The following is a 26247-nucleotide window of genomic DNA, read 5'->3' on the forward strand; positions in this document are numbered from 1 at the left end:
TTGCCCTTACAATTGTGTGTTCATACTCTCTATTTTAACTTTCCAGCATTTGGCTAGCTAGCTAGCTATACTCTTTTGTCATTCTAATATTATACTGGACATATTATTATTGTTACGCATATATATCATATACGTACATTTGTTAAAATACAGTTAAAATAAAAGAATATGTGTGCGATGTATCTACTGAAATTGAATAGGTTGGTACATTTAGGTTGAGCAAATAAATACAATGTATTCAATGAAATTGTATGTGTTGATACAACTAGTTTAAGTGAACAGATAGCGAGCAAATAAATATACCTATATACTACCTTTATTTTTCATAATTTCCATTATTCTATACCATTTCAAAATATCTCCAAAACCCCTTATTTTCCCCCAATTATCAAGTCAACCGGATACATAAGTATCCCAGTCTTAACCCGCTTATCCCTTTCCTTTTATCACTCCTTGAAATTTGAATCTCTCCCTAATTTCATTTTACAATCTTATTAGTTTCAATTTTCATCTCAATTTGAATTTCAAAAGGATTCTCTCTCCAATTCAAACCACTAAATACATACTTTTCGTATTCTCCATTATTGTTTTTTTCAATTTTTTTTATTTTTTCATTCATGTATATACTTGATAACTTAGTTGTAGTTAGTTGTTGATTCATTCATGCTAATACATTGGACACTTAGTTGTTGATTCATTCATGTATCTAATTGATAACTTAATTCTTATTTATTGTGATACATTTATGGATACACTTTATTTCAGCTCACATAGACCCTTTTTTCATAACCTTATTGTATCAGATACATTATTATCAACAATTAAGATACTTTGTAGTGCAAATTATGTATCATAACGTAAATTTGATGGTTACAACTTGGTTCTAATTATTTTTTTTAATAGTTCTTATGGATGTATCAAGTATAAAGTTCATATTGTTGAATGGACTGTTATATTCATAATTTTGTATCATATACAATATAGTTTGGTCATGATACACGGTCAAAACATTTTGTAGTTGCTCTGAAAATCTGTTTCACTTCTCCTTGAGGAAGAAAATACAAGTTCTTAGATTGTGTCCTTCTTGTCCACAACGTCCACAAGGTATCTCGTCTAGTTGAAATCTACCACAATTATATATTTTTCGCTTAAGGCAAATAATGTATCTTCTTCCAGCATCATAAACTGAAAAAATAAACTCAGATGATATGGAACAACCTGCAAACATTAAAAAATTCAGTGATACATTATATAAAATACATTTTTTTTAATTTTCAAAGCAATACCTATCTAACAACAAACTAACACATAACGACACAATTTTGTAACCATCTTATAACATGTACCAGATACATTACAATAACTAATGGTACAATCATTCACAAAAATTCAAAATTGATTTTTTTTTATATATATATATATATATATATATATATATATATATATCATCCATATTTTTATTGATCAAAACAAGTAATCCAAGACTGATATACATTTATACAAATCTGTGATACATACACTCGATATTCAAAACATATTTGATCCATCTCAATTGTTAATTCATTTTGTTACATGTATCATATACAATCTATTATGATGATACATTTTTATACAAATCACATTCAGATACACAATAATGACCACATCATAATCCATAGATACAAATTACAATACACGAGTGTCGTTTAATACTAATGTATCATGACTTACATATTCACATAAAAACGACAAAATAAAACTATAACAATGATACATTACAATACTATATACCAAATTATCAATAACCAACTCATGAAATACCTCTGGAAATAGCAATGTATCACGATTTTATGTATCAAAATTTAAAAAATAATAATTCACAATACAAAACAACTAATCTCTAACCTTTTTTATTATAAAAAATACAAGACAGAAGTCCTAAGCAATTCCAACAACCATCTTTACACATTAATTCACATGACAACACAAAGCTTACGAACCTTCCATCTGCTATACTAGTGGTGCTTATACTCCATTCACTTACAGTAATTTGCATGTCAGTTTTAGTAACTAATCTAAGCCCAACTTGTCATGCTTCAATGCCTTGCTTAGGTCTAGCCACAAGAAATTCCCAACAAATATTATTTTGGAACTCAATGCCAAACAAACAAACATATCCAGATTAGTTACCTTTTACGTATTCACATCAAAACACAATAATGATCACAACGTCCACAACTGATTTCGAATTGATGATTCGAAATCGTGAATCGTTTGTCCAATCATCTACAATGGCTGATTTGAGATTCACGATTTCGAATTGACGGAGAAGATGAAAATTTATTTTTTTGAATATTGTGAAGCTGCTACAGATTGGAATGGATTGATACCAATCAGTTCTATGTGATTTGTGGGAAAGAAAATTAATTTTACGTTAATATTTCATATTAAGCGCAACAATCAAGTTTTATAATGTATCACAATTAATGTATATGTTAGGGTTTTGCCCTGATTTTCTTACCATAATTTAAGATTTATTTTTCATTAAAGAAAAGACAAAACATTAACATAAATGTTTTTACTATTCCTGAAAGGAAAATATAATATTCTTTCATAATTGGTTTATTCTTTCCTTTTAGGAAAAGGTTTTGGAGTAGCTTGTTCTTTTCTAGTAGGAAAGGTTTTAGGACTCTATAAATATAGGTTTGTTCCTTCTAAAATAATAACATTCACAATGTAGTCGTGTAGAAAGTTTTGTTTATGGGGAGATTATTTTTTCTCTCTACAGTTTTTATGCTTCTAATTAGTTTTAATTATGTAGGCCAATTGGTCATATCAAATAATAATATTATGACTTTTAGTATAGTTTTATGTGTCGTCTAATTTATCGTCTTATGATTTGCAATTTTAAGCTTCCGTATGACGCCCTAATCACCTTTCATAACCCAACAGTATCCGGATGAAACTTATGTATCGGGATGACTAATATTTTAAGGGATTTTTGTAAAATAAAAAAGAGTAGGAATAAAATGTAATTTAGATCTTACACTATGAAATTTATATAAGTTATACATAAATATATACATTGAGAGAATGTACAACAATTTGAGTGGTAGATAATTCTCTAACATAGTTGCTTTGACCAGTAATTAGATAAACTGTAGGTACTTATAAAAAAAATATGCGCCATTATTTATGAAATTTCTAATCTTACTTCGAATTAAAAATATCATATTAGATTAACCTATAGTCAAAGGGGCGGAGCTACATGCATGTCAGGGTGTCCAATCGTCGGAAAAAAATACTGTATAAATGATACAGGAAATGATTAAATAACATATTTTGGACACCCTTAACATATGCATATATATCGTATATGTTGGCTTTAATGTTTGGCATGTAAGCAAAAATTTAAAATTAATACGTACTCAACACCAAGTAGTATTTTGACAAGTATATATATATAGTTAAGATACAAAGCAGAACAGACAAGGGAGAGTTGGTCAGATGGTAAGCAATCCTCACCTCCAATGCTAAAATTGTGGGTTCAAGAGTCACTAAGCGAGCAAAAATGATGGAAGCTCGTAAGGAGGGGTTGATTTTATTAGAATACTACTACTATCGTTCAACACTTGGCAAATTTGTAAGATCTTGAACTTCACTATTGTTAGCCATTACTCGAATAGTTCATTTGAGTTATTTAGGGCCTCCAGGATAGAGTATTTGGGCCTGAACTCTTAAGTGATCCATTAAAGCTTTGGTCTTTTCCTCTTTTCATTTTAAAAAAGGGCAAACCACATAAATCCCACTAGTTTAGGTCTTAATTATTAAGATTCTCAATAGTTTCAAATATTACTTCATGTACCATATTTTATTCTTAGGATACATGAGTCTGAATCCATGAGATACATGCAGTATCTGTCTAATTTTAAAATTGAGATACAAAATTTATTTATTTAAATTAATAGGTTGGAACTGATTTCCTTAATTAGAGGAGTAATTGAGGATTTTCAAAATACATAGATAATTTATTTCATTTTATTATTCTTTAAAATAGTAAATTCATTAATATTATTAATATAAGATAAAAACATGTATATCTTGGTAATGCAATTTGATTAATTTCAAATTATTACTCTTAAAATAATAAATTCATTAATTTGATGTATCTATATCAATATATGATGTATTCAACAAACTAAACACTTAGATACATGAGTGTCCTGCAAGTATATTCATATGTATCATAGAAGTATCTATCATTAATTTCATGTATTTGTTATAGGTATCTAGTATTAATTTTATGTGTATATATATATAATTTTAATTTCATGTATCTTTTATATGTATCTAGTACTAATTTGATGTATCAAGTATCAATTTCATATGTTATATCCAAAAATATGTATCTTGAATACATAGTAAGCATATACATCTAATTATGTGTATCTAAATATGGAATATACAAAAAGAAGAAGCATATACATCTAATTATGTGTATTCAAATTTCATACATTATATCCAAAAACATGTATCTCGAATACATAATAAGCATATACATTTAATTATGTGTATCTAAATATGAAATGTAGTTGAATCACATGAATTTAGGAACAAATCATGACTGTAGAGTATCTGTCATATCATTAATATCATCGTGTTGTTAAAATCATGTATCCAAAATTTAATGGTGGATACATATACATGGTCAGACACGCCATTACTAAAAATACAACTTAGATCTTAATTAAGATTACCACTTATTGGATACACATGTTTCAAGGGCTATATCAAAGTAATATTGGTACTACCAAATCCATGTCATGGTAACCAAAGAAAGCCTTAGAAGAACACCAGCAAACAAAAACTTTCTACAATACTCTATTTGATCCTTTTGCGTTGTGGCATAACATAATCAAAACTAAGATCCATTTCTTCCGGAGACAAACAATCAAGACCCACTCTGAATTAAAGTTTTCTCTGTACCAATTACTTTGATTTGATCTAGCTTTAAATGAGCAATACTGAATAATATTTGGGTTCAGGAGAATTTGTCGACCATGGTAACGATATCTTGAGAAGAAGAGAGTAGATTAACTATTGTTGGAATGAAATTGTACTATGAAATTCCTGAATCATAAAGGAGGAGACATAATTGAGTGCTAAATATGGGAGGGGAGAATTAAGAGATAGTGGTTGATTTGGAGTGAAAGAGTTAATTAAGCAAATAATTAATCAATCCTAGTTTTAAGGTATGTGCGTATCTAATAATCTAATTGTATCTTCAAATAATATATTAATATATGGTATAAAATATTAAAAGTGGTAATATATGTAACTGTTTGAAAGTAAAGATAATATTAGTATATATAGTAGTGATGTATGTCTAATAAATATCAATTGCAAGCTTTGGTCCATACAACTTTAGTAACAGACCCAAAACCAAGAAATTTCTCAAACTCCGTTAGCAATTAATAAGTAAAGGAAATGACTATAAATATGGAAAAATCACACCATATACACATTTAAGAGACAATATTACGAGTTTTAAATCTACTCTTAAAAAATTCTTACTTATAACAGTTTAATTACAGGTTGTAACATATCAATTAAATTTAACTTTATTTAAAAATCAATTAAATTTTACTTTATTAAATGATTATTATTTTTTTATAATTTTATATTATTAATAATTTGATTATATCTATTACAGTTCCCTTTTAAAACTCAGTAATTATCAATTACACACTTTTAGAGATTTATATTGATTACAGTTCCATTTTTATCGTTACACGCCACACCACCCACCCAAGTTAATCCCACGTTCCACCCTATCCTATACAACACGCCACCATCCCACTACCCCATCTTCAGAAATCACAATTCATCTCTCTCAAACATACTTCATTCCGTTTCTCATCTTCTTCATGTCGAAGAAACATGTTACAACTCCTCGAAAGAGTCCTCGACTAGTATAAACAACTTCTACGGATGAAATACATGCTACAACATTCAACATATTGACTCAAACCCCGCCACTCAAAAAGAATGAAATTTCGGCAAAGGGTTGTTCTTCTCAATCGAAGAATCAGATTACACAAAAGGAGAAAAATAGTCAAGCAAAGAAAACGATAAGTCCTGCAAATCAAAGGGGAAAAAAGAGGAAGGGGAAGATTGTAGAAACCCATTCTGATTCGAATTCGGATTTCGTAAGTGAGATAAAAAAGAAAAAAAGAAAAAAAGCAACAAATGTCGAAATTGGTCAATCTTCAAAACCATCAAGAAGAAGAGCAACAACGAAGGAGGACTCAGAAATTCCAATATCCAAAAAAGGCAAAAAAGTGATTAGGGTAAGTATTATATTTAATTTATTTTTAAATTATTCAAATTAGTGGTTTTTTTGTTAAAAATATTATATTATGCATATTGTTTGTACGAAACTTGTACGAAATGTGTTGACAAGTCTCAATCCGACCCACTTGAAGTCAAGCATATGAAGAATGTGCCTTAACAAAATGAAACCTCAAAGTACGTATTTCTATACTTTAATGACTTCATCAGAAAAGGTAACTCAATTTGTTTCTTAAAATTAATTTTTTCCCAATTTTTTTCCAGTAATTGTGGTATGTACACATGTCTATTTGCTGAATATGTCAGCAATAGAGTTTTTGATATGCGTTCCATTGATATCGATGCAAAGTACCATCGTCAAAGGTATGCCACAATCATATGTTATTATGGAAAAATAAAGAACGATGATGACACGATCAGTGAAAGTGAAGTAACTGAAACTGTTGCTAACAAATTTGGTGGACCTCGCATAGCAAAAGATCATGCTCCGGCTACTAGCAATTATCCTACACCAAGACCACGGAGATCAAACTTGAGATAGTTGATTGCAACTTAGACTTTTTAGAATTACAAGTTATTTTTTTTTTAAACTTTTGGACGATATTTTGTGTTTGATACAGTTGTAAGTATTTGATAATATATAATATCCACTGTTTTCTTCCAGTCAGATACTAACTACATATGAATTACATATTGACTATTATAATTTCAGGATACTTGTTATATACAGACTGCATACCAATTGGATTCAACATTTAGAGTTCATGAACTACTAGTGTCTTATTAACTGAAACAAAACAAACACTAATTTAGAGTTCATGAACTAACTATCTTATAATTGGTATCCAAACTGTATACTTTTGGCATCCATATTCATACATGATTGGTATTTTTTACTTCATATTCTAACACAAAAAATAAAAAAATAAAAAATGAATGAAGTTGTATAAATACTTTGAAGAAATGATTATGCCAATGTAAAATAGTGTTCATTGTATTTTGTAACAACCTCAATTACATCTTGTTTTATATTTATTCAAGTTGGACACCTTATGAATACCAAATCAATACTAATTGTAAATTATATTGTCTCAACACGTGTGAATTAAGTATTTTAAAGATGTATGAAGTTGGTATACAATCAGTATAAATATCTTGAAGAAATGATTATGCCAATGTAAAATAGTGATCATTGTATTTTGTAACAACCTCAATTACGTCTTGTTTTTATATTTACTCAAGTTGGACAACTTATGAATACCAAATTAATACTAATTGTAAATTATATTGTCTTAACAAGTGTGGATTAAGTATTTTAAAGATGTATGTAGTTGGTATTCAATCTGTATAAATACTAGAAGAAATGAATCTGACAATTTAAAACAACGATCATTAAATTTTGCACCAACATCAATTACATCTTGTTTTATTTTGGTTTAGAGTAGGACACCAGTTGGATACCAAATTAATACTCATGGTAAATTACATTAAATAAAATCAGTGGATATTCAGTTGCATACCAAATGGATACCAAATGCATACCATAATTACCTTATATAATGTTCACTAATATGAACAGTACCTTATATATTAAACTAACATGAATTTGATTTCCAGCAGTATGCAATTGGTATGATTACTGAATGAATCTTGTATAAAACATGCAGTATATTAAACACTTAGCTGGAATGCATTTGATATCAATTTTGTATATATTTGATATGCATTGTTAATAAATATTATTGGAAAACAATGAATACATTGTCACAATCAAAACAAAACATGGGTCTAAAAGACAAAATAAAATGAAATTTTTGTATAGTTTTAACAAATAAACTATCATTTTTTTGGCGCAGGGTAATTTGAACATGTCTTACTGTTGTGCTCCACTTGACGGCATCTACTGCAAGTAACTTTAGACCTTTTGAATTTCACATCATTTAACCCCTTCCAACGTTCAAGTTGCGGTCTTCCTACAGTTCTCTTTGAACCAGGCGGCATCAATTTGGCTCACAAACATAATCTGGTATATCCCATATACTCCCGCATGGGAGAGGTTCAACAGGGATCACATATGCATCTTCAAAATTCTTCAAGCTATAAAAAAGAGAGCAGTAATCTGTTTCATGTAGTCTTCTGTATCTGAGAACTGCCATTCCATGACCGCATGGTATCTCATCATTTTGAAATCGTCCGCAACTACATGTGTTGTATTTATATTCAAATTTCATACAAATTATCATACTTCTTAGTTCTTACTCATATTTTTTACACAATAGTGAATAATTATTCATACAAATATCATGTCAAATACACTACCATTTTCATTCGAACCTATACATTTTCTTTATATTTTCAGGAAAAAAAAACAGTATCCATATTATAATTTTAAACTGCATACCGAAAATATCTCATTATTATTATTATCAAATTGACTAAAAAAATATCAGTTTCATAACAATGTTACAACACATTTCATACCATTAAACACATTTCATACATTTTTTTGTCACAAATTTCATAACTTTACAACACTAACACTATTAATATTTCATACACTTATACTCAAATTATTCAGATATTAAATCAATATCGCACAAATACATAGTATAAGCAGTAGACAAAATAACCAAAAAAAATAAATAACAAACACAATCGTACCAATATTAACTCCAATTTCACAAAAATAATTACGTATTATGAAAAAAATAATGTTCATACAAAAAATATCACAACTTAAATCTAGTATACATAAATAAAATCAGAAAATGTCATTTACAGTTTTTTTTTTTAACGTTTCAGTAATATACAAATACAAACAATAAATCGTAAAGAATACTAACAAGAAGGATCCTATCTACCACCACATTTAATTAATAGAGATAAGAAGCCGTCCATTACAACAAAATGAAGATTATTTAACCAAAAGAATTTGGATCTACTCGTGAGTGATGCCAAATTCTGAAGAAGAAAAACGAAGAGAGAGAAACGTTTGAACAAAATGAATAAAATCGATTTTTAAAAAACAGATTTTAGTGAAATAAGGAAAATAAATATTCCTAATTTGTTTGAATCTCCTAAATTTATGTCAATTAACAAGTATCATCAATGAATTCAAAATTAATTAATACACCTTTATCCGTTTTTATCTTTTTATTTTTTTCAAAATCGATTTTTTATCCTTTTTTATCTTCTTTTTTTTCAAAACTGATTTTTTACAATTACTTAAAAAAACTTTTTTTTTTTTATAAATTGTTAGAACCTGATATTATTTATTGTTACAATCTGAAAGAACCATTATACTGTTATAACTTTAAATTATTAGTCTTATAAATGTCATTTATAAAATTTTCACTATAAATATCACATTTATTTTTGGGAAAATTATAACTATTTGTTTAGCCTCTACCAAAATAATAGCCAGCAACAACTAGAATTTTTTTTTTAAAAAATAAATAAATAGAAGAGTTAACCTAAATATCATTGCCCATATTTATTATAAGAAAAAAATACACAAATTTTATAGTGTTAAAAGTTAATTACATCATATTTCTATTCTTTTTTAAATAACAAAAAAACCATAAAATTGAAGGATTTTAGATAAATCAATCAACGTTCCGATACATCGCGTCCTAATAAATTACTTTTGCTGATACAAAACACACCCATCCCGATAGATCACTCAACATCTGGTACATTACCTTTGTTGATGCAAGACACACATGTCCCGATACATTGCGTAAGAGTGAAGAGAGAGTGAGGAAAAAAAAGATTTTCATAATTATTTTTTTCAAATGGTAGAAAATTTTAGAGTGTATGATAAAATAAGTTGTGCATTTATTTTTCCATGTTTAATTTACGCATATCGGCTGAAAATGTAAACAAAGAATCCAATGGACTATTTGTGTAACTCTAACTAAGAGTGGCAATTGAGAGGGTTGGGTCAAATTTGGGCAGGTCATAATGGGTTAAGATATCAATCGGGTCAAGACCCGACCCAACCTAACCCAACCCAAATTTTCTTGGGTCAAAACGTGTGAGGTAATGGATTATATAATGGGTTAATACCCAACCCAATTTATACTAAGCTTAATTGTTTTATTAAACTATTTTAGTACCTAATACAATTATTTTTCTCTTTACAATGACTATATATAACATATCAAATTGAAAAAACAAAAAGTTTTTAAAAAATATTTCGACCAGATTTCTCATGAGCCGATTCGGATTACATATTAACCCAATTTTTAATAAATTAAAATGAATTGAGCTAATGAATGAGCCGGTCAATAACCCACTCAAACTTAAACGAATTGAACGAGTTGAGTTTGATTTTGTCACCTCTACTTTTAAATAGTCTTGTTTGTGGTCTGAGTGCAGTAAAGTTAAACGGGCCTGATAGCTTGGACCTCACAATGGAAAATGGGAGCCCAAAGGGTTTTGTAGAGACACTAGACATCACTTAACTAAAAGGACTATTAATTAAGGGAACTTCAAAATAAATATAAAGGATCGTTTGTTTTAAACGTTAAAACATTTAACTTAATTTAATTAATAAAACATTTTTTGTTTATTTTAAGTAGTAACTTTAACTTTGAACTTATAAATAACAAAAAATATGAAATTATATTTTATTATAACTTTTACCTATGATAGTTAGGTATTAGGTGTATATATATGAACCAAGAAAATTAAAGAACTATATATGTATATACATACATATCTACTACAGTTTCTACATCATATATATTTTATTATAACTTGTTTCTTATATATTCATGATTCATGAAATTCAACAACTAATCTCTTGGCTTTATACGATTATTAATCCAATAGCCTGATATATAGTTAGACTAAAAGAAAAAAAATAAGCTTCTATATAAATAAATATAATAATTAGACTAGTCAATCAAAAACATTACTATAAGTATTAAATCGCCACAACTTTAGCTAATTAAACCTTATTATTAGGCCTAGTATATTTTATTATAACTTGGTTAAACCGTCATCTTTAAAAAGTATAGTAAAGTGCTTAATTACTTGCATACAATATAATGTGCATGCATCAAAAAAACCTTATGTACTGTTCTGCATGTTACTCATATCGTATGTTAATGTCTTAAATTGATGCAAAATTTAACTACTAAACAATGGATGCGTATTTATTTTTATATGTATCATTTAAACACACAATATTTATCATTTAATCATCGTCATATTAACGAAATTCAGTGCATGCATTATGTAAGAAAAAAACTATACATATCTCCATCTTTTTAATATTAAAATCAGAGTGTGGAGAATCCGCATTGAACTTGATTAATAATATGAAAATTTAGATAATCAATCAACTGAACTATTAAGATTATTGTCGGTCCATATTACAACAATCACTCGTCGCCTTCTCTATAGTATAGCCTATATATATAAATAGATCTGAGATTACGCACTTTATTCTCTCTATCTATTTGAAGAAAAACAGAGGGAAAAAGTGTTTCATCATTATCAGAAATATGCAAGCGAGTTCAGAACTATCTCAGTCTCCGAGTTTTGCTCGTACTAATCTCACAGAAATTGCTGCTAGAGTTGTAGAAGAATTCACAGCTGAAAATGAAATTGACTCCGAATTTTCCTTTAATGATGATGACAACAATGAGAACCATGAAAATCAAGTACATAAACATGATGATGAAGATGATTCTGAATTTGCTTTTGTTACGGCAGGATCTGATCAATTTTCGCCTATTTCTGCTGATGAAATCTTCTACAACGGTCAGATCCGTCCAATTTTCAACAGAGATTTATCGTTAAACGATACCGGTTATAGTAATTCGGAGAAAGTTTCGACTCCGACGAAGTCAAATAGAGTTTCGTTAAGGAAGCTTTTTACCGAAGATCGTGAAATTGCGTCGTCGTCTTCCTCGTCGGAAGTCGACGATTTAGAAGGAATTGCTCCGGGAACATACTGCGTGTGGAGGCCGAAATCGGCGGAAGAGCCTCCGTGTGAATTGCGTAAGAAGAGCAGCTCCACTGGCTCCTCTTCTAAGCGGTGGAAGTTACGTGACTTCATTCACCGGAGTAACAGTGACGGTAAGGAAACTTTCGTGTTTTTGACAACTCCGTTCAAAAAAAGAGAAGAGAAAACAGAGATTACAAGGACTGACTCTGGTAAAATCACCGGAAAAGTTCCCGCCGTTGAAGATTTTCCGGCGTTGCGTTGCGCGATAAACGGAAAAGATAAACGGAAGTCATACTTACCGTACAGGCAAGATTTGGTAAGCTTTTTGGGTAATGTGAATGGGTTAAATCGGAATTTACAGCATTTCTGAGGCTAATTACAGTGAACGGAATCTTCAGATAATTAAATAGTTAATCAGTGATTAAGCATGTGTACATAATATCTAATGGATTATGAATGAAATATCTGAATTAATTTAAGAGGTTATCTATATATTTAGCATCTTTTTCTTTTTCATATCATGATGCAACCAAAGTAATACAATTTAAAATTGCATTTAATTTATTAAAAATGTAATTAGTCATTCATAAACATACACAGCTTCCATCAACACAAGTTGGTAAACCACTTTCACATTTCAAAAATTCAGTACAATCTTCTCTACTCAGACATGTATTTGTGCATGCTTCCATTCTTCCTTCTTCATGATTGGAATGTACTAAACATACGCAAAATCCATCAACACAAGTTCCGAGCGCACCTTGACATTCCAAGTCATGACATTCTTGACTAGTCTGACAATCACACATTCGTCCAGGCACCATATTTTGTGAAATAATCAAGAATGCGACTACAAAAAGCAAAGTTACCAAAGTCTTGGCCATATTGTATAAAAGAAATATTTTTTTTACTTTGATCATCATTTTATTCTTAAAAATCAGCTTATAAAAAAGCGTATAAATTTCAGTTACAAGAAAAATTATCTTCTTCGTATTCTATACTGAAAAAAGTAATAGAATTTTAGTGGGACTTAACACAAATATCTAAACTAAAAGCAGCGTCAGAGCGCAATAGCATCAAATTTGGGTTATTTTTAATTTGGCGATGTTAAGTTTGGCATGTACGAATTATGCACTATCAATTGTTAGCTGAATGTTGAAAAGGGTTACATAGACGGCGGAGCTAGGTAGAGTTAAAGAGTTTATTTTAATCTCCCTCAATAGAAAATTATATCACATTTAAATATGACTAATTTTTTTTTATTATATACTATATAATAGATACTGAACTTTCTTTGATATCTTCATATATTTACTTATTTATATCTTAAATTCTCTTAATGAAAATTTTCATTTCGGTACTAATTACATAAGGATATCAAATTAACCCGTTAAAAAGGTACTCGATTGGAATATTAAATATATGAGTATTGTTAGTTTAAATACGATGTTTGTTTTGGATGGCTATTACCCATTGTATATTCTATAGTATTGTTAGTTTAAATACGATGTTTGTTTTGATTGTTACTTAAATTTTATTGTATAGTATCGTTTAAATTCATTATTAGGTAATAACGAAAATACTCATTTTATGTAATAACCAGTTTGGTGTGACCGTATGTGTCTTTACCTTAATATTTTTGTTTATCATTTTGTCTTTACTTATTATTATTTATCCTCTACCCCATAATTTCACAATAGCTCTACCTCGGAATTGCTGCGATTCTTCCTGAATAGCCTGGATTCTCCCATCGAGAGTCACTTTGAAAGTATTACCTAAACTCCTTTCTTGTAGCTAGGTTTATCATTCAAATTATGAATATGTGACAATTATGTAATGATGGAGAACGATAAAATCTATTCAAACGCTATATTCATTAGCAGAATATAATACAATACAATATAACATAATATAATACGATACATTATGAAATAAGTGACAATCCTTCTAACCAGAGTGTTAAAAGGGATAATTTTAAATTATTAGTCATTATCCGCAAGTTCACCAACCAATAAAACATTTGGTCAGGAAACTTTCCTTTCCTTTTCTATTCCAAATTTGCATTCCATATCCGCTATTAGAGGCGGATTTATACGTGAAACATGACTTAATTTTGGCTCAAATTTTATATTTATAATATAATATTATAAAATTTACTTAATATTTATAAATAATTTATTCATAAACTTACTAAATAAAAAAATTATAATCCAGAATTCATTATTTAAAATCCTTGATTTGCTTCTATCATATACTTATAAATAATCAATTAATTTAAATTCACGTCGATTAGACCATCAGATAAAATACTTTATATCAAGAGATTCCTCCATCTAATAATATACCCATACCGAAGACTTCCCATCATAGCTTATGATTATAGTTTGATCATATTGTCATAATAATTTATTTAGAGAAAACAAGACATATACAGACATGTTTAACCACAAACTAATTACTAATTATATGAAGACTTATCCATTCTTATAATACATATTTCAAGTGGACAAATTCTACCTAAATTCTCAATTATTTATTTCTTGAAGACTTGTTCATAAAAATAAACTTATTGATTGTTTTTTTTCCTTGTCGTTCTAGAGGGTATAGATTTTTCTAATATTATCAAGAATCAGACAATTTCTTCTTATACAAGTTTTATTAGTACATTAATTAATTATTCTTGTGTACAAAAATAGGAAATCAATAATAAAGTGATTCTCCACAATTGTTGATTAGTCAAGTGTAAGATAATGAATAGACTGAATTATTATACTTGGGGCTGAGCCAAATCTTACTAGTTTTTTTTGGTTCTTTTTAATTACCTAATAATCTTTTCTTTTATTATGACTATCTATAACATAATAAATAAAAATGATATCTTTTAAAAATATTCTTCATGCATCAATTTGAATTATATTTTAGTGTAGTCGTTCTAGATGTATGAACTGAGAATTGAACAGGTTAAAATGGACTGAATCAATAAATAAGTGGGTCATGAACCGCTCAAACTTGAACGGATTGGATGAATCATATTTTCATGGACTAATTTTGCCATTTCTACTTTACTCGCTGATTTCAAGATCTAATCAACACTTGATCATTGTCTCTGTTTATTTTTATTTTGTTCTATTTAAACTTGCATATTTTTAAAGAAATAATTATTTATTTAAGTATTTTATCACAACCTATATTTATATATGATTTCTTGCAAGTAAGAGGAAGATGTATCTTGATGTATTTAATTTCTCTAATTAGCATCATAAAAGTTTACCATTAGTAGGTTTCTAGACGTACTGCAAAAGTCTATCGAGATTTAATTTCTTCTCAGGGTTAATTAGCTCTTTATATCCTTTTCATCTAATAATAATAATATATATAATATTAAGACTTTAGGAGAAGTTCTAGAAACAAAAAGAAAAAAGAAATACTGTTGAAGTAGGATATAGTATATAGTATATTCATTTTTCAAAAGGGTAATCTATCGAATTAATTAATTAGGTTATTGACTACAACTTGTCTTAGGGGTAAATTTCTATAGGCTTGAATTTTAGGAAAATCTATATATATAGGAACGTGGAGTAACTATTCTATTAAAAGAAATATTTTATCAAAACTATTAAATTCAATCGAACTCGTAATTAAAATTATATCTTAATGCCTAATAGCTATAAGAAGTACTATATCTACTTTGTTGGCGGTGACTAGATGATTCTTTTCATCTGTCTTAATAAATTTGGTGAAATCAATGCACACGCAAAAACTAATTCAAATACTAGGATCGTTTAAAAAATAAAATATAAGTAACTGTATCTACTTTAGTACGAACCAGTAGTGTACTGTAGCAGGTAGTTTTGATATTTTTGGGGGGCAAATAAAAAGCATATATAGTGCCAAAAACTTTATATTCATTAATCAGTGTCCTAATCATATGGCTAAAAGCTTCCACTATATTTTGGTAAAAAAAGTGCAAAGTGCATGTCTAGTGTCTACTCTTTATCATAATTTTTGAACTAATAGATCCAAAATAATCACTTCATACACATATATATTTTTTTCTATCTGTTTCTTTGTAATCAATATAATAGGTTGTTAAATATTTGGATTTAATCAATTATAATTTTAGAGGCGTCACATAAATAAGTTAGATTAAATTTGAATAAGTCAAAAATAAATTAAGTTAATAAATAGTCTGCATAATACTGTCGCTACTTACATAGTTGGTTCCTTTTTGTCACTATTACAAAACAAAACACTTTTGGTAGTTAAATATATATTTGGGAAAGTTACATAAATATACCATAAATAAAAAATATTTACCATTTATAGCAATAATATTTTTTATTCACTTGATCACTTTTAATACATTTATAATACAGTTTTAATACATATTACAAAGAACAATTTTTTATTCACATATAATACAAGTTTTATTGATGGATAATACATTTATCACACATTTTAATACACTTATAATACAATGTGTCAACTTCTTACCAAACAAGCATAATATATTTTTAAAAACAGTTATAATACATATATATTGCATACTTAATTCACTTTTAATACATATTGCAAATTTAACATAGTATTGTTATGTATTGCTATAAATAGTAATAAATAAAAAATGTTGCTAAAATCAGTAATTATTTATTAAAATGCACTCATCCAAGTAATTATTCCTATATATTTCAACATGACTAAAATACGACACTCTAACCATGATGTCCTATTTACCTAGTACTATTATGATTTAATTAATTGAAAAAATAATATTATAATCTAAGGATAAGAAACATAGATAATAACATAAATTGAAGGATAAAGTACTATAATAATACTACAAGTACTAATATATAAAGATACGTGCAACAATGCTTAACTATTTACTATCTTTAAATTTCTTATCTAAAATCATATACTCGATAAATATATAAAGAAAAAATACAAGGAATCTGACAGGGAGGACATGTGAAACAACTTTGTTAGGGGCCATTATCACATTTTTCTAGTAGTCACAACTCATCACGCAAAAGCTAAAATCCTAATATAGCAACTTCTTGGAAACCTAACCAAATTTCTCAAAATAGCTCTATATTTTTCAAATGCTCATTTAATTGTCTATGTAAAGTTATTTAATTTAATTAACTAATAAAGTTACTTAACTAATGGGTGGATAATTGTATCACAACTTTTATTTAGGTTATGGGGTCCATTCTAGTTAGTTTTCAGGTGGAAAAAAATGGCTTATTTGGTTAGATTTATTGTTTTTTTGTTTAGAATTATGGTGACTTTATTAATACAATAATAAAATAAATACTTGCACTAGATAATTTTGATAATAGAAATAATGCCTACCAGCCACTTTCGGCCTTATCATCGTGTCTCTAAGAATTAGTCAGTATCATGAAGTTTCAGATTCTAACATATATAGAATAACTTTAACAACCACTTCAATGACCTCATGTATATATTCTAGATGAAAATGGAAAAATCAAGTTGATGTGTACACATTTCTTATTCTTTTATTTATATTGTTATTTGCTTTTTATGCCTTTGATTGCATATCTGAATTAGTAATAATACCAAGAGAGAACAGATCATTATATATTATTCTTATCTTAGTTATAAGTTAGAATCAATAAAGAAAAAGAAAGTTAAAAAGAAGAAGCTCTATTTACTGATATAACATGTGAACTTCCCAGCTACAAAATATAATGAGAGGGATAAGATTCTTATGAGCTGCCTGTAGATAACTTTGAAGTTTGATCTACTTTTGAGCAATTGATATGTGCCTTTCACCAAAACATAGGGCCCCATGACTGATGTTATTGGAGCACTTCTTCTTTTTATGACGATGGTGGTCGAGTCAGCTTGTGTACAATATAAATAACTCTGTCCACTAAAGCTAAGACAAATAGACAGAAATCATGGAATGTTTTTGTTGGATTTAAACTTGAAACCTAATGAACGTTCTCAACTGACTACATTGACCATTGACCACTAGGCCACACCTTGGTTTATTGGAACACTTTTTCCATCCGCCAAATTACTCAACACAAATTATGTTATTATCATAATCTAACCTTTATTCAAACTGTAGAATTATATAAACACAATTCTTAAGTTCTGCAGCCATTTTAGAGTGTATAATGAATAGACCACCAACAAGAAACATAATGGCTTTGCTACATTTAGATGATCTTTTTCCCATATACCACAAAGTTGATAAATGTAACTGTAGACTTCACTTAGGGGTAAACACGAAATGAGGCTCGATTCATCAAGAACATGTAGTTGTAAGATCGTGGTGAACCTCGATACTGAATGCCCAGCCTTTTATATCAAGGAAATTAAATGATCTTTCAGCTGCTGAAAGTTTGATCACCTTCTCCAATTGGTGTTGTCTCACTCATCTGTAGGCCAGAACTCGAACCATTAGCTTCAGGGGTACCACCAGATTCGGAGATTCTTGTAACCCTCTGCAACTCATCTGATGAACGAGCTAACAACTGATCATCAGTCAATTGTTCGTTCTGAGATGCAGACTTTTTAGGTTGGCGGATGGCTGCAGCAGCTTCTGCCATTGCAACTGGAGGAGGCTGGGGAGGAACCCATGATCTCTGAATTGGTCGTTCCTGAACTGGTGCAGCTGGAGATCCAAAGTTCTGTTCACCTTCAGTTTCGATTTCAGTTATCCTGGCATTCTTGCGTTGCCACCAAGGTGCTGAACTGTCTCCATTCGTCAGATTGTCTTGGTAACCATAATTCAAGCCATCGCCACTCCCTTGAGATTGAAGGAAATTGGAATTATTTTGACTCTGGCCAACTTCCCAAGGCTGTTCACAGGCACAGATTATTAAATGGTTATCATTGCCATTTCGAGTAAATCTTACAAGTGAACTGCATATTACCCTGTCTCCAACCCCACCTTTCCTCCAGACAATCCAAGAAAAAAAGCCGAATGTATTGAATAGTAAGTTCTATCTAGTAAACCATAACTCTTGTATCCAAACCAAAGTGACAGGTGTTCATAGAAATTAACCCATACAATATTCCTGAAATATCCTAGTTGCAGTGATTAATTCATCAAAAGAAGTACTGGAATAGGATTATAGATTCGATTAGTAAATTGTATTTTTCATGTCCAGCTGCCAGAATGTCCATGTATGGTTCTTTTTAAAAGTCAATCATGCAGAGACAATTCTTAAATTGACCCAATCCAACCTTCAAATTTGACCCAATTGCAACATTGTTAGTAGAAGGACAAGGCAAACCTTAGGCTTTGCAGCAACACGATCAGGTACAGGCTGGTTAGGATTTGGTGGCTGATCATTTATATCCTGCATCAAAGATGAATGTACAAACATTCAAGAAAACTATATTTTTCAAGATACAAGAATGCCACTGGTGAGAACCATGTACTTACTCGGATGTTGGAAGGCTTCTCTCCTCTTTGAACCATAGCCATAATCTGTAAAATGATAATGAAGTTAGAAGAGCCGATTTCCCTAAAGTTCAACTGGTGCTACTCATTGATTTGTTCAAAGATAGATGCATGCACTACATTACAAGGTGGAATTATCACAATTACCAAATGCTGTCATAAATCATAATACTATCAGATCTCATGAGTTGTGATTGCTTACTGCCATATGCATATAGCACCTCTTTTAAAATAAAGTTTGTCTTTCCAGCTTGGAAGAAGAGAAGCCAACACTTTTGCATGATTAAAGAATCTTAGTGAAACTAGAAATAAAAATAAAGAGGAGTTGATCAGGGAAAAAGAAAGCCTTGATAATCTGGTTGGCTAAAATACTGTCTGGGACACTCCCTTCATCAATTACCTAGTGGTCCAAATCTATCCAAGTAGAACTATTTTTTTTTTTCAAAAGCTGATTTGGAAAACTCTACGGGAAACCAAAAGGTAATCAAGAAAATGTTTAACCGCTTGCACACCAGCCAGAAAGTTGCATGATTTCCTTCTTAGAATGGTAAGAACATAGGATGAAATTACTAATAGATGAGCTAACAGTTAGGTAAAGGACCATTAATTAAAGGGAGTTAGCTATAATACTGTCTGGGCGCCCTCCCGTCCACACACTCCCTTCATCAATTACCTAGTGATCCAGATCTATCCAAGCAGAACTACTTTTTTTGGGAAACCAAAAGGTAATCAAGAACATAGGATGAATTACTAACAGGTGAGCTGACAGTTAGGAAATACACTAACAAGCCAGAGAGCATAAGAGTCACCTCCATATAAGACTTTGGATGGGGTGCAGCAGATGGTTCAACAGATGCAGGTGGTGACAAAGATCTCACTGTATAAAATGTTCCACTCATGCGCATTAGTATTTAAAGAATCAATAAAAACTGATTTGAGAAAAAAAATCCAGCTAGAAACAGAAATTAGAACCTGAATGTGCATCACCATTTACTTTTCCATTAGCATAAGATTGCTGGAGCATAAAAGAAAATTAGAAACTGAATCTTAAAAGTCGACAGAGATATCAACTACAAGATCCAGACTTTTTTGTTGCTACACAGCTTACCCTAGATGGAGTAACTGAAATTCTTCGATCATCTAGTTCCGAAACAGGTATTCTTCCAGAAGTAGTACTTTGCCCTGCATGAGCGGAACACTGAAATTAGGCACCACTTCCTGTTTGAAGATGATTTGGATCCCTTTTTTTTTCTTCCCCTTTAGAGGTGGGATACCCACCCTAAGGGTCAGGGAGTGCATGATATATGAAATTTAAGCTATACATGACAAAATCTAAAGAACCTGACATTTACCTTATGATTGCTAGAATTCCAAGGCAATGAAAACATTATAATAAAATCATTATAATAAAAGGAAGTGCCGACGGAGTAGAGAGAAAGAACTTAGCCAGAATTGCAGGGACCAACAACCGAAACGTTTTTTAAGGAAAGAACTTAGAAAATTCATGCTATAATGCATTTTATGGAGATGTAGAGGTCAATAGCCACCCTGGTATGCAGACGGTCACAAGCCCGCCTGATCCTCCATAAGGAAGCTTCAAATGATTCTTTGAACAAGTTCACAAGTTTCCATTCTGTGGCTTGAGAGTTATAAACTTTTACAGAAACTACCTAAGTAAATAAGTATCATCACATATACTAAAAATACTTTGACCAGTCTAGCACCATGAAAACCTCATATAAACAATGACATTCACACACCAAGGTTATTGAGACAAAAAGATCCAGAGCCGAAAAGTAATCCAGCCTCAGCCTCAGCTGGAATCAGCAAACTAAATTACACAGGTTATGCACAATTTATTATCTCTATCTTTCTCCATTGCTCTTTCAGTTATGAACACTCAAGTTATTCTTTACTTCTCAGTAGGCCAAAATTTACCTCCTTTCTAACCCCCTTTTGTTTCATAACACATCCTTTTTAAAGTACACGACCCCCCTAAAAGCAAAAAAAGGTCAATATGCAAAAAATCTATTGATTAAGTAGAGAATTTCTACTTTAAGAGCAAATGGAGAAGCACACCTTCCAGTTTCTCTATAGCACTTGTCATTGATTTCATCTCACGTACTTGGTAGTTTAGCAGGCTTGTCAGCTCCTCAAAATACCTTTTCTCTGTGGAGGAACACAAGTTAAATCACCAACATGATTATTGATGGTAAAAGAAATAAGCACTGGATAGGAAAGCGGATGAAAGATTTAAGTCACCAATGCTGAACAATATTTCAGTTTATTTTATTTCAGATCCAGTTCTTAACTTGTTATTACATAAGATTTTACATTAACCAACCTTCGGATTTTGATGCCAACATCTCCTGGCTTGCTCGGGCAACATCAGCAGCAGCAGCTGCAGCAGCTTTTGCAGCAACAGCAGCTTCTTCTGCTAAACTTGGTTTTCCCTTGACAATACCTTTTTCATCTTCTTCTTCATCCATTACAACCTTGCGTATCCAAGACTTCAACCGGGGAATAATAGATTTCTGCAAATGGATGTGTCACTTAACAGTGGGTGATAAATATAGTGAGTAGTCCATGAGAAAAGTTTCCAATAGATTGTCATAAGCACCAGAATCCTACTTTAGAGATGAATCTAATGAGATAAGGCATCGGAGGAGACCAAATAAATCTGGAGAAAATCTTCATAACAGGGATATTTATAATAAAGAAAGAAGGAAAACAAAAATCAGAACAGGGTTAACTAAAAATCTTCAAATAATTCTTCAGTTAAGGTACACGTTTTTCTGAAATGACCTGAATCTAGTGTATATAGGCGTGGTCAAATTTTCCATCACCATGCAAGCTTCTCACATATGAGAGGCCAGAGTTACATCTATGAGATACCCATCATTAATCGAATACCACCTTTTGTATGAAATCATTAGGCTTTTTTTCTTTTCTTTTCTTTGTTTCGGTCAATAAGAAACAACCAATTTACCAAACTACTAATAAATTGAACTACCACAAATAAAAGTTTGAGATGTCTCGCGTATGAAAAATAAATCTACACTGAAGAAATCGGCAAAGACAGAGAAGAAAAAGTACAAACATGATACCAATTGGCATGATAAATAGAAGGCTTTTTACTATGCAATACCTTGAAAAGTACAGCTGTTCCAGCTCCTGAAGCAGCGAGTAGACCTACAGCAATAACTGCATGAGTCCAATGGAAATGAGAGAGATACCCCATTTTTGTCATGCTATTGCTCGGAGCTGATACAGGCTGCAGATTTTGTAAAGCAGCCTGTGGTGTACTAGTCGATGGAGGCTTCTGTGTCCCATCTGTCATCAAAATATCAGGACAACATGACAAGTATAGGCTCCAAACAGTATCAATCTCAAGAAAAGAATAAAAGGCCAAACACTAATTTTATTTCGAGAACAATATGAATTACCTTCATTAGCAGCAACTGGCTGTGTGCTAGTAACAGTTGGGGTAGGATCCTGTAATTTAGGCATAAAATCAATATACATCTTAAATTTCATGTAGATGTTTCAGTTACATTTAAGTCAATATTAAATGTAAGAAAATCTAAATGTGGCCTACAGGAACTCGACGAAAGGCCTCGTCAATTTCCTCCTTTGTAAGCCCCTTCCTCTCAAGAAAAGAACGCCTATACATGACTGGAGATCCCCTAACTTTCGGATGTGAAAGAAATTTCATAGCATTCTGGACTTGGTCCTCCCGAATTGGTTCAGAGTTTACAAACACAGAAGCTGGAGAGCTCCCACTTGCAGCCTCAGGCTTGGGACCTTGATGATCTTCAGCTGCTGGTTGCGAAGCTGTTGCTTCAAATTAGAAATTTAAGTTTGGATTACGATATAGCATGAAATTCTATTTAACTCAACATTATTAGCACATCATTATAAATATAATTCAGCAATGGACTTCATCGAGGAAAGTATGAGAGTGCTGCATAGATAAACTTATAAGCAATTAGCTAAAGTGGAAGACACTTATTAGATCTCAACCATGACATAAATTCACTGGAAGCAGTTCTCAGAGAACAAGAAACTAGTGATCTAGGCATCTCCAGCAAAGAATCATGCATGCCGAATTTAGAGCACATTTGAAGTTCCACATATACTAATTTTTATCACTTCTCTTCGTATGTAATATATATGTACTTTCTTTTTGATTTGGTAATATATATGTACTTTCTTTTGATTCATAACGTATATGCACTCTCATGATGCACATTGATAATTGTTGTTAAGAAGTCCATCATTGCCATTCAGAGAATTGAATGCAGATATAACCCCATGAAACCCCCCAACATGTTGAAGTGTAATGAAAAAGAGAATTTGACAACAAAATGTTAATTTCAAATAGACATGCTTTGTGGTAGCAGCTCAAGTAATTAGGTATACACATGCCTCCTTAATCAAAAGTCGGTTTATCTTTAAATGCAAGGGAACCAAATTATTGAAACTTGAAAGTAACCTCTGAGTTCCAATAGCTCTGTTTGTTTGCTTGACCCCGTGTACAGACATTCTCTAAAATATTCTTCTGCATTTTTTTTTTGATAAGGTAAGTTTACATTGAAGTAGTTGTTCCTTGAGATAGTTTATGTGTTGGATAGTGAGCTAATCAGCAACATGTTGCTCAAAATGCCATAGAGTCTTGAGGTTAACAAAACCTCATTTGAAAGTGGGCATGGAAATTGCATTCTCTTCTTCTATACAGAACCTCATTATTTGATCAAAACAACATAGTATTCTTGATTTTGATATGAAAAGCAAAACTACTTTTTGTTTTTCACTAAGTTCTCCTACTATCCATTCATTCTTGGGCAGCAGATTTATTTGGGTATTTCATACAACGTCGTTTCTCTTGTTGAGAGGGTTTGCTGGTACATTCTACTCTATGATTGTGTGAAGCCTCAGAGAGAAAATTATCTAGTTAATGAACCTACCATCGTCAGAAGCCTCACGCTGAAAACAAAATCACCTAGTTATCAATATGCGCATTATATACAGTTACTGGATATCAAAACAATCCATTTATTTGAGAAAATTAGGCTAATATATGTCATTAGTTGCTACGGCAACTGTTCAAGAACACAGAAAAAGACCTAATTATTTCAAAGATTTGCACTACACCAAAATCATACAGCTTCTAACAACACAAGCTCCAGTTTTAAACAAATGATCATTAGATGTAATAATATCAAGTTAGTACTACTTTATTGCTTAACAAACCAAAAGTAGCAACCATCCATAAAAGTAAAAAGAAGCACACTTACATGCTCCTATCCCAGTTAAAGACAAAAAGGCACAAACATCATAAAGTACAAAAAGATTCGATCTTTATGGAAAATACTTCTTTTCAGATAACAAAATAGCAGCAAGATCTATTTCTCCCTGATATTCAAGAACCAACTAAACAGTAGCAGAGCAACAATTTCATCAAAGAAAAGCAAATAAAAGGGTACCTGGATTCTGGGTATTCTCGTTTACTGAGTTGGGTGGAGAATCTGATTGAGACGCCATGTTATCCAACTCCTATTGAACTGAATTTCAAGAACAGTAGAAGAAAAAGAACATACCAAGATTAGAGGAGAAAAGCAAAAAAGGAAAAAAAAAATCCAAACTTTTTTTGTTTACATAGAAATAGGCACCGAATTACCTAAGACGAATTGATTATCGATGATAGTATGTCAGAACCCACAAGTGGATTTTGCTCATCTCGAAGCAAATACTATTACTACCTTTTCTGTGTGCGAAATTGCTGATTGATACAAAAAATAACAAGAAGACAAAACCCTTTGCAGATAACATGGCCCTCAAAGAGTCAAGCTCCTTTTTTTTTTTTAATTATTATTTAAGTCTAAAACGTAACTGGTAAAGTTATTATTACGTGTACAAAAAAATTACGGGTTCAAGTTTTTACTTAAATGTAGAATTAGGTTATATATAATAGATTTATTTGATCCTTCTTTGAATCGTGCTTAGTGTAGTATGTTTGCTTTAGTTTTGAGAGCTAAAGTCGTGTGGTTATCTTAACTAGAAAATTATTAGAAGATGTAACATAATTTACTAATGTTTAAAAGAAAATAAATATCAAGACTGGAGAAATTTAATAAAATTAATTCTAATAATAGTGCCAGTGCTAAGAAAAAGAAGAATCGTGTGTTAGAATCTGAAGGAAATTATATGATAATTTGGATTTGGTTAAACAAAAATTAGCTCACTTATAATAAGGCGTGAGTAGAAAGTTGTTACTCCTTTTATTCATTTTTTTTATTTTCGAGATTCAAACTTGAAAAGTATCACGTCTTTTTTCATTACTTTGATAGGAGGAAAATTGTTTTCTTTTTTCAAAAAAATGCAAAAGAAGATTTAAAAGTTCATATGAAATCATCAAATATTTTCTTGCTCCCCTTTCTCTGAGCTGGTAAAGGTAACGAGTCAAGGTCCATGCAGGCTGACACAGAAACCACAAAAAAAAAAAAAAAAAAAA

At 30.6% G+C, this 26247-nt stretch overlaps 2 protein-coding genes across 3 annotated transcripts; one reads left to right on the plus strand and one right to left on the minus strand.

Annotated features, from left to right (window-relative positions):
- Positions 1–11774: 11774 nt before the first annotated feature.
- Positions 11775–12728, plus strand: LOC125874016 (uncharacterized). Its single transcript, XM_049554822.1, has one exon. The coding sequence runs from the start codon at positions 11844–11846 to the stop codon at positions 12657–12659; it is 816 nt and encodes a 271-aa protein (XP_049410779.1). The 5' UTR covers positions 11775–11843; the 3' UTR covers positions 12660–12728.
- A 5621-nt stretch (positions 12729–18349) lies between these two features.
- LOC125872235 (peroxisomal membrane protein PEX14-like) lies at positions 18350–25568 on the minus strand. Of its 2 annotated transcripts, none has more exons than XM_049552953.1 (13): positions 25414–25568; positions 25220–25297; positions 23332–23573; positions 23180–23228; positions 22882–23066; positions 22078–22267; positions 21813–21902; positions 20842–20915; positions 20706–20748; positions 20543–20610; positions 19716–19760; positions 19564–19629; positions 18350–19125 (listed from the first exon to the last, which is right to left on the minus strand). In XM_049552953.1, exons 2-13 carry the CDS (start codon positions 25275–25277, stop codon positions 18652–18654), a joined length of 1584 nt encoding a protein of 527 aa, XP_049408910.1. In that variant the 5' UTR covers positions 25278–25297; positions 25414–25568; the 3' UTR covers positions 18350–18651. The 2 variants fall into 2 exon arrangements, with proteins under 2 accessions (XP_049408910.1, XP_049408911.1); XM_049552954.1 differs by having other exon boundaries at positions 23332–23567; positions 25414–25567.
- Between the last annotated feature and the right edge of the window lie 679 nt (positions 25569–26247).

This window comes from Solanum stenotomum, chromosome 8, assembly GCF_019186545.1.
Source record: "Solanum stenotomum isolate F172 chromosome 8, ASM1918654v1, whole genome shotgun sequence".
Lineage (NCBI taxonomy): Eukaryota > Viridiplantae > Streptophyta > Magnoliopsida > Solanales > Solanaceae > Solanum > Solanum stenotomum.

Coding starts and splice junctions, on each gene's coding strand:
- LOC125874016 (XM_049554822.1), top strand. CDS start 11,844: ATGCAAGCGAGTTCAGAACTATCTCAGTCTCCGAGTTTTGCTCGTACT.
- LOC125872235 (XM_049552953.1), bottom strand. CDS start 25,277: ATGGCGTCTCAATCAGATTCTCCACCCAACTCAGTAAACGAGAATACC. Junction 23,574..25,219: donor CGAGAATACCCAGAATCCAG/GTACCCTTTTAT, acceptor TCTAATTTGAAG/CAACAGCTTCGCAACCAGCA. Junction 23,229..23,331: donor AGGCCTTTCGTCGAGTTCCT/GTAGGCCACATT, acceptor CCTAAATTACAG/GATCCTACCCCAACTGTTAC.